Consider the following 15,891-nt stretch of genomic DNA (forward strand, 5'->3'; position numbering starts at 1 on the left):
AGGTTTGCTCATCGTCTTTCAATTTCTCGTCACAAGCCCAAAAGTGTTGGAGAAATTTTCATTTTCCATAGGCAAAAGGAAGGTCATAGGCCTCACATACTCGAAGATCACGAGATTTTCAAGCATTTTTCCAAGAATGATAGCTTCATCCTCAATGAACAGTTAAAATTTCGTAACAAAAACTTTTACAATGGATTTAATGGCCGGCCGGTGTGGCCGAGCGGTTCTAGGCGCTACAGTCTCGAACCGAGCGACCGCTACGGTCGCAGGTTCGAATCCTGTCTCGGGCATGGATGTGTGTGATGTCCTTAGGTTAGTTAGGTTTAAGTAGTTCTAAGTTCTAGGGGACTGATGACCTCAGAAGTTGTCCCATAGTGCTCAGAGCCATTTGAACCATCTGAGCTCTTGATATTCATACGAGTGGTTCTCTTTTCTCCAAAGGTCTCTTTAATTTTCCTGTAGGCACTATCTATCATACCCCTAGAGAGATAAGCCTCTTCATCCTTACATTTGTCCTCTAACTATCCCTGCTTAGCCATTTTGCACTTCCTGTCGATCACATTTTTGAGACGTTTGTATTCCTTTTTGCCTGCTTCATTTACTGCATTTTTACATTTTCTCTTTTCGTCAATTAAATTCAATATTTCTTCTGTTACCCAAGGATTTGTACTAGCCCTTGTCTTTTTACCTACTTTATCCTCTGCTGCCTTCACTACTTCATCTCTCAGAGCTACCCATTCTTCTTCTATAGTATTTCTTTCCCCCATTCGTGACAATTGTTCCCTTATGCTCTCCCTGAAACTCTGTACAACCTCTGATTTAGTCAGTTTATCCAGGTCCCATCTCCTTAAATTCCCACCTTTTTGCAGTTTCTTCAGTTTTAATCTACAGTTCATAACCAATAGATTGTGGTCAGAGTCCGCATCTGCCCCTGGAAATGTCTTACAATTTAAAACCTGGTTCCTAAATCTCTGTTTTACCATTATATAGTCTATCTGAAACCTGTCAGTATCTCCAGGCTTCTTCCACGTATACAACCTTCTTTTATGATTCTTGAAAAAGTGTTAGCTATGATTAAGTTGTGCTCTGTACAAAATTCTACCAGGCGGCTTCCTCTTTCATTTCTTACCCCCAATCCCTATTCACCTACTATGTTTCCTTCTCTCCCTTTTCCTACTACCGAATTCCGGTCACCCATGACTATTAAATTTTCGTCTCGCTTCACTATCTGAATAATTTCTTTTATTTAATCATACATTTCTTCAATTTCTTTGTCATCTGCAGAGCTAGTTGGCATATAAACTTGTACTACAGTAGTAGGCGTGGACTTCGTGTCTATCTTGGCTACAATAATACGTTCACTATGCTGTTTGTAGTAGCTTACCCGCACTCCTATTTTTTTTATTCATTATTAAACCTACTCCTGTATTACCCCTATTTGATTTTGTATTTATAACCCTGCATTCACCTGACCAAAAGTCGTGTTCCTCCTGCCACCGAACTTCACTAATTCCCACTATATCTAACTGTAACCTATCCATTTCCCTCTTTAAATTTTCTAACCTACCTCCCCGATTAAGTGATCTGACATTCCACGATCCGATCCGTAGAACGCCAGTTTTCTTTCTCCTGATTACGACGTCCTCTTGAGTAGTCCACGCCCGGAGATCCGAATGGGGGACTATTTTACCCAAGAGGACGCCATCATCATTTAACCATACAGTAAAGCTGCATGCCCTCGGGAAAAATTACGGTTGTAGTTTCTACTTGCTCTCGGCCGTTCGCAGTACCAGCACAGCAAGGCCGTTTTGGTTGGTGTTACAAGGCCAGATCAGTCAATCATCCAGACTGTTGCCCCTGCAACTATTGAAAAGGCTGCTACCCCTCTCAGGAACCACATGTTTGTCTGGCCTCTCAACATATACCCCCCCCCCCCCCCCGTTGTGGTTGCACCTACGGTACGGCTATCTGTATAGCTGAGGCACGCAAGCCTCCCCACCAGCGGCAAGGTCCATGGTTCATGGGGTGGGGACTTAATTTAGTATATGTACATAATTTTATCAATGACAACAATCCACCGATAATTACGACAGCGCACGTCTTTACAGAACATTCCACACGCCTTCGCAACGAACATCAAGTTTTTTTATCAAATAGGACAGAATGATATACAGGGTGGTCCATTGATAAGTGATCGGGCCAAATATCTCACGAAATAAGCATCAAACAAAGAACTGCAAAGAACGAAACCCGTCTAACTTGAAGGGGGACACCAGATGGCGCAATGGTTGGCCCGCTAGATGGTGCTGCCATACGTCAAACGGATATCAACTGCGTATTTTGTTTTTAAATAGGAACCCCCATTTTATTACATATTCGTGTAGTAAGTAAAGAAATATGAATGTTTTAGTTGGACCACTTTTTTCGCTTTGTGGCAGATGGCACTGTAATTGTCACAAACGTATAAGTACGTGGTATCACGTAACATTCCGCCAGTGCGGACGGTATTTGATTCGTGATACATTACCAGTGTTATAATGGACCGTTTACCAATTGCGGAAAAGGTCGATATCGTGTTGATGTATGGGTATTGTGATCAAAATGCCCAACGGGCGTGTGCTATGTGTGCTGCTCGGTATCCTGGACGACATCATCCAAGTGTCCGGACCGTTCGCCGGATAGTTACGTTATTTACGGAATCAGGAAGTGTTCAGTCACATGTGAAACGTCATCCACGACCTGCAACAAATGATGATGCCCAAGTAGGTGTCCTATCTGCTGTCGCGGCTAATCCACACATCAGTAGCATACAAATTGCGCGAGAATCGGGAATCTCAAAAACGTCAGTGTTGAGAATGCTACATCAACATCGATTGCACCCGTACTAGATTTCTATGCACCAGGAATTGCGTGGCGACGACTTTGAACGTCGTGTACAGTTCTGCCACTGGGCACAGGAGAAATTACCTGACGATGACAGATTTTTTGCACGCGTTCTATTTAGCGACGAAGCGTCATTCACCAACAGCGGTAACGTAAACCGGCATAATATGCACTATTGGGCAACGTAAATTCCACGATGGCTGCGACAAGTGGAACATCAGCGACATTGGCGGGTTGATGTATGGTGTGGCATTATGAGAAGAATGATAATTGGCCCCCATTTTATCGATGGCAATCTAAATGGTGCAATGTATGCTGATTTCCTACGTAATCTTCTACCGAAGTTACTACAAGAATGTTTCACTGCATGACAGAATTGCGATGTACTTTCAACATGATGGAAGTCCGGCACATAACTCGCGTGCGGTTGAAGCGGTATTGAATAGCATATTTCATGACAGGTGGATTGGTCGTCGAAGCACCATACCATGGCCCGCACGTTCACCAGATCTGACGTCCCTGGATTTCTTTCTGTGGGGAAAGTTGAAGGATATTTGCTATCGTGATCCACCGGCAACGCCTAACAACATGCGTCCGCGCATTGTCAATGCATGTGCGAACATTACGGAAGGCGAACTACTCGTTGTTGAGAGGAATGTTGTTACAAGTTTTGCCAAATGCATTGAGGTTGACGGACATCATTTTGAGCATTTATTGCATTAATGTGGTATTTACAGCTAATCACGCTGTAACAGCATGCGTTCTCAGAAATGACAAGTTCACAAAGGTACATGTATCACATTGGAACAACCGAAATAAAACGTACCTACGTTCTGTACTTTAATTTAAAAAACCTACCTGTTACCAACTGTTCGTCTAAAATTGTGAGCCATATTTTTGTGACTATTAGAGCGCCATCTATCACAAAGCGAAAAAAGTGGTCCAACTGAAACACTCATGTTTCTTTACGTACTGTACGAATATGTAATTAAAAATGGGGGTTCCTATTAAAAAAAACAGTTGATATCCGTTTGACCTATGGCAGCACCATCTAGCGGGCCAACCATAGCGCCATCTGGTTTCCCCCTTCAAGCTAGACAAGTTTCGCCCTTTGTAGTTTTTTCGTTTGACGCTTATTTCGTGAGATTTTGGCCCGGTCAGGATCAATGGACCACCCTGTATGTAAAGACACACAACAAGGCCTTACGAAGCAATGAATTGTCCGATAACTTTCCGGATGCATATAAAAAAAAGGTGGTATCAGACATTTCATACGAACCTTCGGGAAGACTGTATCGTTATAGGCTGTTTGGATAAATATTCTTTAATATCCTGTGTTTTACGAATCGGTAATTTTTGGATAGTCTAATAGATGGCTCTGTTATACTACACTTGCTCGACATTTTTGTATTTTCAAAAGTAGATTTAGCTCTCCCCCTTTTTATTTTGTTTTTGTAATTAACTGATGTTTAATTCAATTATTTCTGTTATAATATCTCTGATGTTCCTAACAAGGCATACGTGCCAAATGCTTGAACGTGTTTAATTTTAATTTTCTGACGAACATATCTGCTCGAAACTTTGTCCACTGTTTTCTCAGAAAGTAATTTTACGTACGTAACCTTTGTACGCCATTACAATTGCCATTTTCATTAATAATGTTCGTCAAACTTAATTTCTATGTATTATTTGATGGGGTTTCCTAACATTTAATTCTGATGAAGCCATCCTTAGGGGTCTCGAAACCTAGGTCAATGTATCAAACAGTTATTTGCAACCAGTTGATTGTGTGATTCCTATGCCGAAACTTACATGGAGTTCCTGAGAGAAGCCATGTTTAAAACTGCATTATGAATATATTTTAGCAACTCATTTAGAACTCGGATTTGTAAAGAAGTGTAGTGCTGGGGGCAAGGAAACTGCAGTGCCACTTGATCCAACACCGTAAACGTTACTAAATTATCCAGATTACTTTTATGACGCACGTTGTCTGACAAAAAATAAAATAAAAATAAAAAATAACTCTCGTCGAGAGATACTTACCCTGAGTTTCTCGCTGAGGTCTTCACCTGTGTACTAGAACACTTCATTTGATCTTGTATGATTACAGCTGCTTCAGGTTTCAATCAGTATTTTTCTGAAATAGTTATTCAGTGACCTTTGATTGTCAATTTTTCTTTAATGTGTTATAGTTTCGTACGTAATATTCATTCTTTTAAACATTCATCCTATGACAAATGATGCACTTTAAGTTTATCTGATACTTCCACATTAAGTTAGAACTGTATGTATATTTTTTTCAGATTTCATAAATTCGGAGTTTGTCAATGTACATTATCTACATAATTTTCATTGATACAGTACTAATTTGTGATACTTTAGATGTTACAGAGTGATGGAGGCCTGAGGAAAGCCATGAAAACAATAACTTCGATTCCCACCTTGTTGTGTGAGACTGGAATGTTCTGCATATTTGGCCAAATGGTTGTAGATCAGGTAAGTGTTACGAAGCTCGAATGACTGCTGTACTACTTTTAAAAAAGAAATATGATAGTGTTACCTAGTCCTTGTCTTTTCTAAAGTGTATGGTAAAGATGATTACTTAATAAACATATATCAAATAAATATTGTTAGTAGTCTAACTTCTCTGACATTTCTTGTTCTCGTAAATAAACATCAAAATCTGGTTTTGAGAAGAGAAATCTTGGGTGTACTGATAACTTACCTACAGCTATAAGTACTCCAACCATTAAAACTTGTGTGATCTTATGTGCTCCACTTACATAGAAATAAACAACCTTAAACTATACCACTGCAAAGGTTTTGATGCTACACATCATGAATGATGTAAGTGCCAGATTCTATTGCTCTAATCAAACCCTTATCTTCAAGTATTTGTCAAAATGAATGTGACATTTAGGCATTGGCACATGTAGACAAATATAAGATAGAAACCCCATTCCTGAGGTATACACAGGCAAGCTTTGCAAGTCCTTCTTAGCGTACAAGCTGAACTAAAGTGTGCAGCAGCGAGAGGAACAGCGGGCGCAAGCCATTCCCGCGCTCCAGCCGCTGCGCTTGTCGAACACGTGCGGAAGTAGACGGGGTGCTACCGGCCGCGCATGCTAGAGCGCGCCTCGACCGTGGGGCCAAACTGGGTGACCGCCTTAGCGCAGCCGTATGTGAAGCACACCGGGTTCAGTTCAATGCTCTCTCATATGGGATCCGCTGTAGGGGCTGGAACTCTTCTGATCGCTGGACTTTGGAACTATGCCGAACTCTGCCTTGCTTAGGCCGTTTGAGGGCCTCTATATGTAGCGGTCGGAGTTGTTTGCTTACAAATGGGATGTGACTGCGTCCCTTTTTACCTCAAATTCAATCAGTGAGAATGAAATCAGCGGTTTCTCAATGTGTATGACCACTTAATTGACTGGCGAAAGCTACTTCCTCTGTACATTGCTACTTAAGTTAAAAGTCTTACAGCTAACATTCATACCTAGGTGATTTTTCTCTTTTTTCTGGCAGCTCGACATCATTCACTCATTACAAGGCGCATCAGCAGTTCTGTGGTAAGCTCTTCTCAGCTGAATTTATTTTCGAGTTGTAATCGCAAAAACTGAACACTGTCAACAGCTCCTATCAATTTTTAATTACGTTTTAGGCATACAGTGAGGGGGAAAACCCCTTACAAGTTCTAAGCTGCATATAGTGTGTTTTTTCAAAGTGTAATGGCAAAAATGGGCTAGAAACATTAAACTTCCATTTATCAGTCTCTCTAGAACTATGCTTATTTGCTATTTATTGGAATGTTCATATCACCGACGGACAAAAGAAAGTTGGCAACTGGAAATATTAATGATGAAAGGCAACTGATATACGCAACCTAAAGCATGAGCCCTAAGACGGCACCTTGAAGCTCACCGCATATAACTGGTTCTCAGTGGGATGCTGCCTGATAGCTTAATACAGGGTTCTGTCCTACCGCCACCCATTGTTCTGTCAGTGAGATACTATTTTAATCATGTTGGAACTTTTCCAATTACAACGCAATCTTCCAATTTACTTACAAGCTACTGTGATTTACACAGATGCCTCTGACAGATCACAAAACATGCCATTAGTCTGGAATTTACTGTCGAATTAATGAGATACATTCTCGCTTTATGTATATATAGTCTCCTCTGTATCGGAACCTTTAGAAATACGATCTGTGGCTTTTACAATATGTTATTTATACTCAGATGGTTAAGAAACTGATTTTATATTAACCTTTCTAGAATTTTCGAGATTGCTGGCAGAAGTGAAATTGGACATAAATTTGGCGGTATTTCATTACCTCCTTTCTTATATAAGGGTCTTTGGGAAATGTTCCACTGATAAATGACAGCCTACACAAACAACTTAGTATGTTATTAAACCCAAAAGAACACTCTTTAATTAAATTTGTTGATTGTTGTCATAACCACTAGATATTTCTGATTTTTAGATTTTATGGTGGACATTACATCTAGTGATGCACTGATGGTCATATCCATATTACTGAAGTTACTTGTATTTCTGATCTGAGATATTCCATGTCAGCATCTACTGAATCTGACAACACGACGTTTTCAGAAACGTTTATGAAAAGCTCGTTAAAAAGTTTTGCAACTCCACACACATTTGTTACCAATGTATCATATGCTCTTAATGCTATCTGCTTCTCTTCATCCCTGGTTGTATGCATCCTCCTTCACTATATCCCACATTGCCGTTATTTTGTTACCTGGTGTGACTATATTTTTCCTGTAATTTGCTTTTATGTCTGTACTACTATCATCAACAGTTTACATTATATCTTGTAATGAGGTATAATATCAACTTCAGAGCTGTCTCTGACTGACGAATATAGCTTTCTTTTTGTCTGGCAAAATACTTTTATTCCTTGAGTAATCCTTGGTGTGCTTGTATACTGTGATCTGAGCTGGGCTTCTTTTGGGGCAAAGCAGCTTTCAAATAACCTAACGAATTTGTTAATAACAACGCAGAATTTTTTTACTACGGCTAGAGCACTGTCCATACATCACTCCAGTTCATATTCCTGAGGAGTTCCCTAAACATTGTTTTTGGATTACTGATCATCCTCTTGCACTCAGATCTAAGAGATTTTTGTGTACTGAACAGTATTATCTTCCAACAAGAACAACTTCATGTCATTTTTAAGGTAATACACATTAACACCAGCCGCTATTTCTCCTGCTGCCCCGACCACGTTTTTCAGTATTTTTACCCAATTCTCGTTGATATTTCCTATCGTTTAATGTTTCTGTTTTATAAGGAATGCAAACCTTCTTCTGTAAACTTATGCATTGATAATGTAGTCGTTCTGCATCAAACTGTAGTACATCTCCAGCTTCGTTCTACCATTATCCGAGCTTCTGATTGCTCGTCTTGTTTTCCACTTGTGACAATGTGTGCATTATGTATATCACTTTCTAGATACCGAGAACTTTTTTTATGAATAAATGCTTGCGAGGGATAGTTCTTGTACTGTTGTACGTGAACTAATTGAGCAAAGTCTATTATCATTTGCCTCTGTACTTAGTTCTTCTTTCCTACTGAGGGTTTACAGTTCTCCTCCTGTTCCACCTTAACAATGAAGTTCCCCATTCACATTCCTGTAGGAGATGCTTCCCACAATTCTCTTCAGCTCTTCATATAAATCCTTATTTTCATCATCGTCTCTGACGTCGTTGATACATGTCTACTGACCAGTGAAACGTCTCCATATTTGCGTCTTGTGTTTTGCGATAAGGAAACCAATGGTCTGGCCTGAATATCTCAGGCGGTACGAGAGCTTGACTGAGCAATGCGTGTAGCTCACATGTTTGTACTCGTAACATGCCTTTATCTCTTAACAAACAGCTGTCTGTCACATCGAAACTAGTGACGTTATCTTGAAATATTAATGTACAGTTGCTGGAGTTTAGCGCTGTTAATAGTCAATGAATAGTTGACGGAGATGTAGCGTTACTCGTTACAGGACTACGCAGGTGTGCCGGCCGCGGTGGTCTAGCGGTTCTAGGCGCACAGTCCGGAACCGCGCGACTGCTACGATCGCAGGTTCGAATCCTGCCTCGGGCATGGATGTGTGTGATGTCCTTAGGTTAGTTAGGTTTAAGTAGTTCTAAGTTCTAGGAGACTGATGACCACAGATGTTAAGTCCCATAGTGCTCAGAACCATTTGAACCATTTTTGAACCGACGCAGGTGTACATTTAACACGCTGGTGTGCAAAATTTATGGACGAAAGTAACTTTCGCATGATGTACGATTGCAAAGTAACATAGCTCGATGAAATCTGGACCATACGTAGAAAGAACTGCTACAATATAGCAACTGAAAAAAATCGCAATGAGACGGACAGAAATGACATTTTTACTCAAAGACTCCATTCAGAATGAAAATTCATCCTGGAAACAATCCACAAGACTGCGGCTAAGCCGTTTCTCCGCAATATCGTTTATTCCACGAATGCTAGTCCTACAAGTTTCATAGGAGAGATTGTGTGAATTTCGAAATATGGGAGATAAGGTACTGGCAGAAGTAAGGTTGTGGAGACGAGTTTTGAGTTGTGCTTGGGTAGCTCAGTCGGTAAGGCAAAGGTCCTGGATTCTAGTCCCGGTCCGGCATGCTGTTTAATCTACTAGCAATAATTTTCGCAGTAGTCTTTGAGGAGATTGTTTTGAATGTGAGTAGAAGATTTATCAAAGGGAGCTTATCAGAGTGCCCACGAAAAGTACACTTCGATTAATACAAAGAGAGGAATACTACCAGTGCAGCAATTACAGCCCTGTCGTAAAGAAAGGCTGTTTGCTATGTGACAGCAATTTATTAAGTATTATCAACGATTTACTTTATGCGCTAGTGAGACTGGGAGTCGTTACTCTGAGCAGTTGTTACTGTAAGGCGTAAGTTGTTTATGATCACATAAATTAGAGTTGTATAAATACTTGTTGACGCCGACCTACATAAGGAGAAACTATCATCACAATAAAATAAGAGAAATCAGAGCTGGCACGGGCAGATATGGGTGTTCGTTTTTTCCGCGCGCTGTTCGAGAGTGAAATAATGGAGAATTATTGCGAAGGTGGTTAGATGAACCCTCTACTGGGTACCCCAGTGTGATTTGCGGAATATCCATGTAAATGTAGACAGATAGGCTATCGTAGACTACCATACGTAAACGTAGACTACTGTAGCCTTTCTAGTAGCAATGGTCAGTTAAGATCATAACCGCGTTACCTGTACATTACGTATGTTGCATACATATCAGCGTTACCTGATTTCGATCCGTTTGTTTGGGTATGTGATCAGTGTCTCACTATATTCCCCTAAAATCCAGAAGTGGTGAGCCGTCTAGAAACTGAGTGAGGATATACAAAGAACGACGTGGCCTACGGAACATTTTTATTCTATAGTAATCCTCCTGTCTGTTAGTTGAAAATAAATAGCATATTTGTAGTACAAATAAAATATTTAAAAAACACAATACAGATTTATCATATTGTCGTACAAAACGCAATTTCCCGGCAAAAGACAAAATTTAAAAAAAAAAGCACAAAACAAAAATAAATCGAACATCGCTTGGTCGAGGTTACCTAAAACATAGTTCTGTTATTAGTTAACAGCTTTCGCACGTATCGATAGTAACAGGAAACTCTTGCTTTTGATCTTTGGATTATCCGAACGGTCTTAGGCGCTGCAGTCATGGACTGTGCAGCTGGTCCCGGCGGAGGTTCGAGTCCTCCCTCGGGCATGGGTGTGTGTGTTTGTCCTCAGGATAATTTAGGTTAAGTAGTGTGTAAGCTTAGGTACTGATGACCTTAGCAGATAAGTCCCATAAGATTTCACACACACACATTTGATCTTTATAAAGAACGATCTATTGAATACAAAATAACGATAAATGGTTAGCTTTTCTATATTTTTGCTTGTAAACTGTAATCGCATGAAAAGTAATTGCTTTGCTTACATAAAAGCGCAGAAGTTAGGCGATCAAAACATTTTTATTGCTTATAAAATGCTTTTCATATTTTGTAAGGATATAAAATACGCAATAGACTAACACTGAACGACGTACTGGTCTGATTATTTGCAGAAAAAACTAAGAAACACGAAACAAAGAGAAATCGTGGGCTCCCAGTATCTCTCTCACATATTCAATTGTTTCTTTCCCTACCAGTGCTACCAGTACTACCGGTAATTCTGCCATTTACTATATCATTTATGTATTGCACCAAAACTTCGAACCGTAGTTTTGGTAGAGCGCAACTCTACATAAAACTAAATATGCCTGTCTGACCAAATGAGTCTTCTTGTCAAAGTATTCAGTTCATGGTCATCTATCATTATAATTTTCACCCTATGTAAGATTAGGTAATTCTGTAGACAAGATACTCTTGCTGGAAGCATGTAGTAGCTTCACCTGTGTTACATTTCTGCCATGGAGCTTGTTCCACGATCACGATAATTTTCAGTATATGACCCATAAAACATTACCGATCTGCTGTCCCATGTTACCCTTCGTTGTTCCATCTCATCTTCTGTAGGACGGTTCTTAAACCATCACTTTAACTATTTCCTGTCGGTGCAAACTTCTCATGTGCCGTGGTCGCCTCGCATGGCTTCATTCCTTTCAAAGGTTCGATTCTCACACACTGTGATTTCACTGCGCCGAAAAGTCTTCCGTTCCCCATGATGCCGAACTCTCCTCTCTTGCCTCACAGTTTACAAGACTCTTGTAATAGCTGTGTTGCTATCGGCACAGCCTTCCAGATTGTAGAAGGATGCAAATCCTCCAGCAAAGCACTGTAAGTGACCCTGCGTTAATACATAAATGACAGAAAGGGATACGAACATAACTCCTCCTCTGTTTGTAGTAGTCTTACTTTTTTCGCAAATAGAAACAGTCTACGAGTACTGTCTTCATTCAGATTGATGTTAATGTCATCAGGAATCAAGCGGAATGGGGATAAACAGAGTCGTTGAGTGTTGCTACGCAAAGAGGGCAACAAATTTAAGCAAAAGTAAACAGAAATGACAAGGGAAGTATACTTTCTCGAAAATGTTTCTTGTATCTTTACCGCAACATTTAACAACCAAGTTAACGATCAATAAAAGTATAGGATTCCTCATAGATTCGGGGTAATGGCGAAATCTGGATGATCCATTGAAAGGAAAAATTTCGTTTCGGATTACAAAACATATGAAAATCATGATCTGACAGTGTCAGTCAAAACCGACAAAGATCTCCCATCTCCTTTCCTCTCCTGTTTTAGGAATTCAGTCTCTTTCCTGCAGTTGGGATCCAAGCACTTAAGCAGGGGGCACAGGCGAACCCTTCATGCGCTTTTAATATTAAATGGACTACAATTTCCAAGATATCTTCCCATAATTCTGGCGGTTGTATAAAACATTCTCGGACTTCTTGCTGAGCAGCTCAGAGTAAAACGTAGAGCTTTCGACAATAACCTCCATCGTGTTCGTCAGGAGCAACTGACTATCAAAACTGCAGATGCGGTGGCCTTACATAGCCCATAGACGGCTTCTGACAGGTCGGTAACTACGTAGTGCCGTCGCAGATGTTATGAACGCTTGCACTGATGGCGCCACCGCTCCCATCGTATCATAAACATTGAAACGCTGCGACTAATAACTTTGCCTCTTCTCCGCATCGACAGCTCTTTCACCGTTACTTCTGTAGCCTCTTTGATTTCGGAATCCTAGTATGTAGGAGCCTCTGCACAGCGGTCGTAAACTGAGGATGCACTGAACAATGTAATTGATTCCGCAATCACAAGTGATGTTATAAATCCTATGGACCCTGAGTCCGAGACTGTCGGGCGTAGCATTTCTTTTATCTTCTTAGGAGGTCGGAAAATAGGTCTTACACCTCGTCTGCCAGGATTGTGCCCATTTTGCTCGATTTGGCGACGCAGAAAGGAAGGAATACAACCGGTGTCCCATCATTCGAAGTTCAAAATTTTCGTGTTTCTTCTTCCTCGAGAACGTTGTCTTCATATCACGTGAACCATAGCCGTTCTTACGGAACACGTACTTTGGTTGATTAATTTCGGAATACGTCAGAAATACTTTTTGCTCTGTGTAACACTGTATTTAAAGCTGCTCTGTTCTGGACTGGTTGATGAAAACTTTGGACGTTAAGATATAACGCAGTGGTCGAAAAGACCATCCGACTTTAGTTGTACCAAAACATCTAAAAATGGCAGCCTTCTTTCTCTGTCTCGTTAGTGAACGGGATGTTTGGCTGCATATGTTCGAAGAAATGCTCAAGAGCTCCTACGTCGCGTGGCCAGAGATGCAGGTTTTACTCCGAACTGACGCGGCGAGAAGTACGAGAATGTTGTACACAACAGTACTGTCTCGGAAGATGTCGTTCTCAAATCTAGTGGTGTCATTCGACATACATACAACTAATTTAGTCTTTAGTTCTACTTTGTAACTATTAAACATTAACCATTAAAGAGTAAGTTACGAAACAGTGTTCTAAATGAATGGTGATTCAAAGGCTTTCCCTTTTAGAGCAGTGTCACTGTATTGTGCAAGAACTCTTCAAACAGCTTTTCTATGATATTCAACAAAAACAATTTGTTTCAGAGCGAGAGACTGGCTCGGTCGGCCTACAGCTGCAGCTGGGTTGACGCTGACGCCCGTTTCAAACGAGCGCTCCTCATACTCGAGACGAGAGCATCGCAGCCCCTGGAGTTCTCCGTGGGGAAGCTAATTAAGCTGTCCAGGGAGACATTTTTGAAGGTTGCGCTTAAGTCAGTTTGCTATATCTGTTAGAAGCTAACTTCTCATTTGAAAACACTAAGCACATTTAATGCTGTAAATGGGATTTTTCAGTCCAAATATGTCAACATCTACGTAAATAAAAACGTAAATACTCGCTTTCTCAAAATCGTGTATCTCCGAAAGCTCTTGACCGATTGCTTTGAAATTCTGACACGGCGTGGTATTTCTAAATCAGAGGTGTTTTTAGACACCTATTTACTTAATATTTGATATACGTAACTTTTTTATATTTTTTGTAACATTTGCCTATTATTAAATTTATAAAACATTATATATTACATATGTTGAAAAGTAGGTATGTAAAAGCACACGCGTATTCCAGTGCAACGTTGCGTCAAAATTTCAAAGCATCCGGTCAAAACCCTTTGGAGATTTGTGATTAGGAACACATATAATTTCTACATAAGTACAAACGAAGACGTTCGTTTCCTCAGGATCTCAAATCTCCGAAAGTTCTTCACAGATTGCTTTGAAATTTTGACGCAATATGTCATTCGAGTACTCACGTGTTTTTATATACCTGCTGGAACGCCGTCTGGTATATATACTAAAAGGGGAAACATATAGAAATGTAAACGTTGGTTTGTTCAAAATCGTTAATCTCTGAAAGTTGTTGACCTATTGATTTGTAATGTTAACACAATGTTTAATTCTAATACGGGTGTGTTTTTAGGTTCCTAATGCTTTCATATATGTATATTTTAATACACATAATATATAAATTTGTAGGTAATATGTAAAGGGAAAACATTTTTATCAACACTCTCAAATCTACCTCTTCGATTTACTGCAAATTTTTACACGTTACTGTAATAAACGTTTAGACACATATAGACTGTATACTTCTTAATAAATACACACACACACACACACACACACACACACACACACACACACACACACATATATATATATATATATATATATATATATATATATATATATATATAATAGTGAAACGTAGTTAGTAAAACAGTAGAGTTGACTTGTATTTATGGTTTATTGGTTTGTGATTAAAGTACTACTACAAAACCTGAATTTGCAATAACAATAAACAAGGCTCAGGGTCATTGAGAGGGCGGAAGAAGACATGGACAAAGGGTTACGAGGAAATGGACATAGAAAACGGAATGGAAAAGATGAAGAGAGGATGCAGGAGGAGATGCAGAGAGAGGGGGAGGAGATGATAGACAGAGAAAGAGGGAGAAGGTGATAGGGGGGAGAGGGGGCAATAGGAGATGGTGAGAGAGGGGGGAGGGGAAGATAGAGAGAGGGAGGAGGTGATGAACAGCGAGGGGGGACAAGGAAGCGGACATGGACAAAGAAAATGCGGGGTGAAGATTGACGGACAAGGGAGAGAAGGAGATTAGGACCTATATCCAATTTCCATACCTACTAGCAGCGTGTGCATTCCCTTTTCTTTCTTTTATTTATTTAAACAGACTGAGCCACAGCAAAGCACAACCGGAGCTAGCAACTGATAAGAAATCGGATTATGCAGAGAATTGGTGAGGAAAGAAACATACTATTAGCCAAAACATTGTGGTCATCTGATTAATAGCATGTTGGTCCCCCTTTATAATACAATATAGCAGCTATTCCGCGTGTCATGGATTCGACAAGCAACTGGTACGTTTCTTTAGGTATGAGGCACCAGATATCTACAGAGATCACACAGTTCTCATAAATTATGGGCGTGGAGCTGGCACCCGATAGCGTCCTAGATGTGTTCCATTGGATTTGGTGACCAAACCATCGACATGGATTCATTATTACGCTCCTCAATCCACATTAGCACGACTGTGTCCTTGTAACACGGATAGCTATCCTACTGAAGATGTCATCACCATCGAGAAAGACATCATGCATGAGGAGATGCAAGTGTCCGATATAATGTTCACGTAGACTACAGCTCTTCGATTAGACGCCCAGATGAATGCACAGTACTGCGCCCACTGGCACGCATCCGTGGCACACGGCATGTCTCGAGCTGCCTTTCGCCTGGTTGACGGCGTATGGGGACACGACCATCGACCTGCTGTTACCAGAAACGTGTTTCATCTGAGCTAGCGACGCGTTTCTGTTGATCCACAGTACAATCTCGATGATCCTGCACACGCTGAAATTGTAACTATCGACTTCGTTGGGTCAA

General features: G+C 40.4%; 1 protein-coding gene across 1 annotated transcript in view; it reads left to right on the top strand.

The window, feature by feature from the left end:
- Positions 1-15,891, top strand: part of LOC124574330 (odorant receptor Or2-like) — a 131,203-nt gene that overhangs the window by 82,163 nt on the left and 33,149 nt on the right. The window contains exons 5-6 of the mRNA XM_047131148.1: positions 5,266-5,379; positions 13,542-13,697. Coding sequence (XP_046987104.1) covers positions 5,266-5,379; positions 13,542-13,697 — 270 coding nt within the window. The remainder of the gene's footprint in view (positions 1-5,265; positions 5,380-13,541; positions 13,698-15,891) is intronic.

Source organism: Schistocerca americana, chromosome 1, assembly GCF_021461395.2.
Source record: "Schistocerca americana isolate TAMUIC-IGC-003095 chromosome 1, iqSchAmer2.1, whole genome shotgun sequence".
NCBI lineage: Eukaryota > Metazoa > Arthropoda > Insecta > Orthoptera > Acrididae > Schistocerca > Schistocerca americana.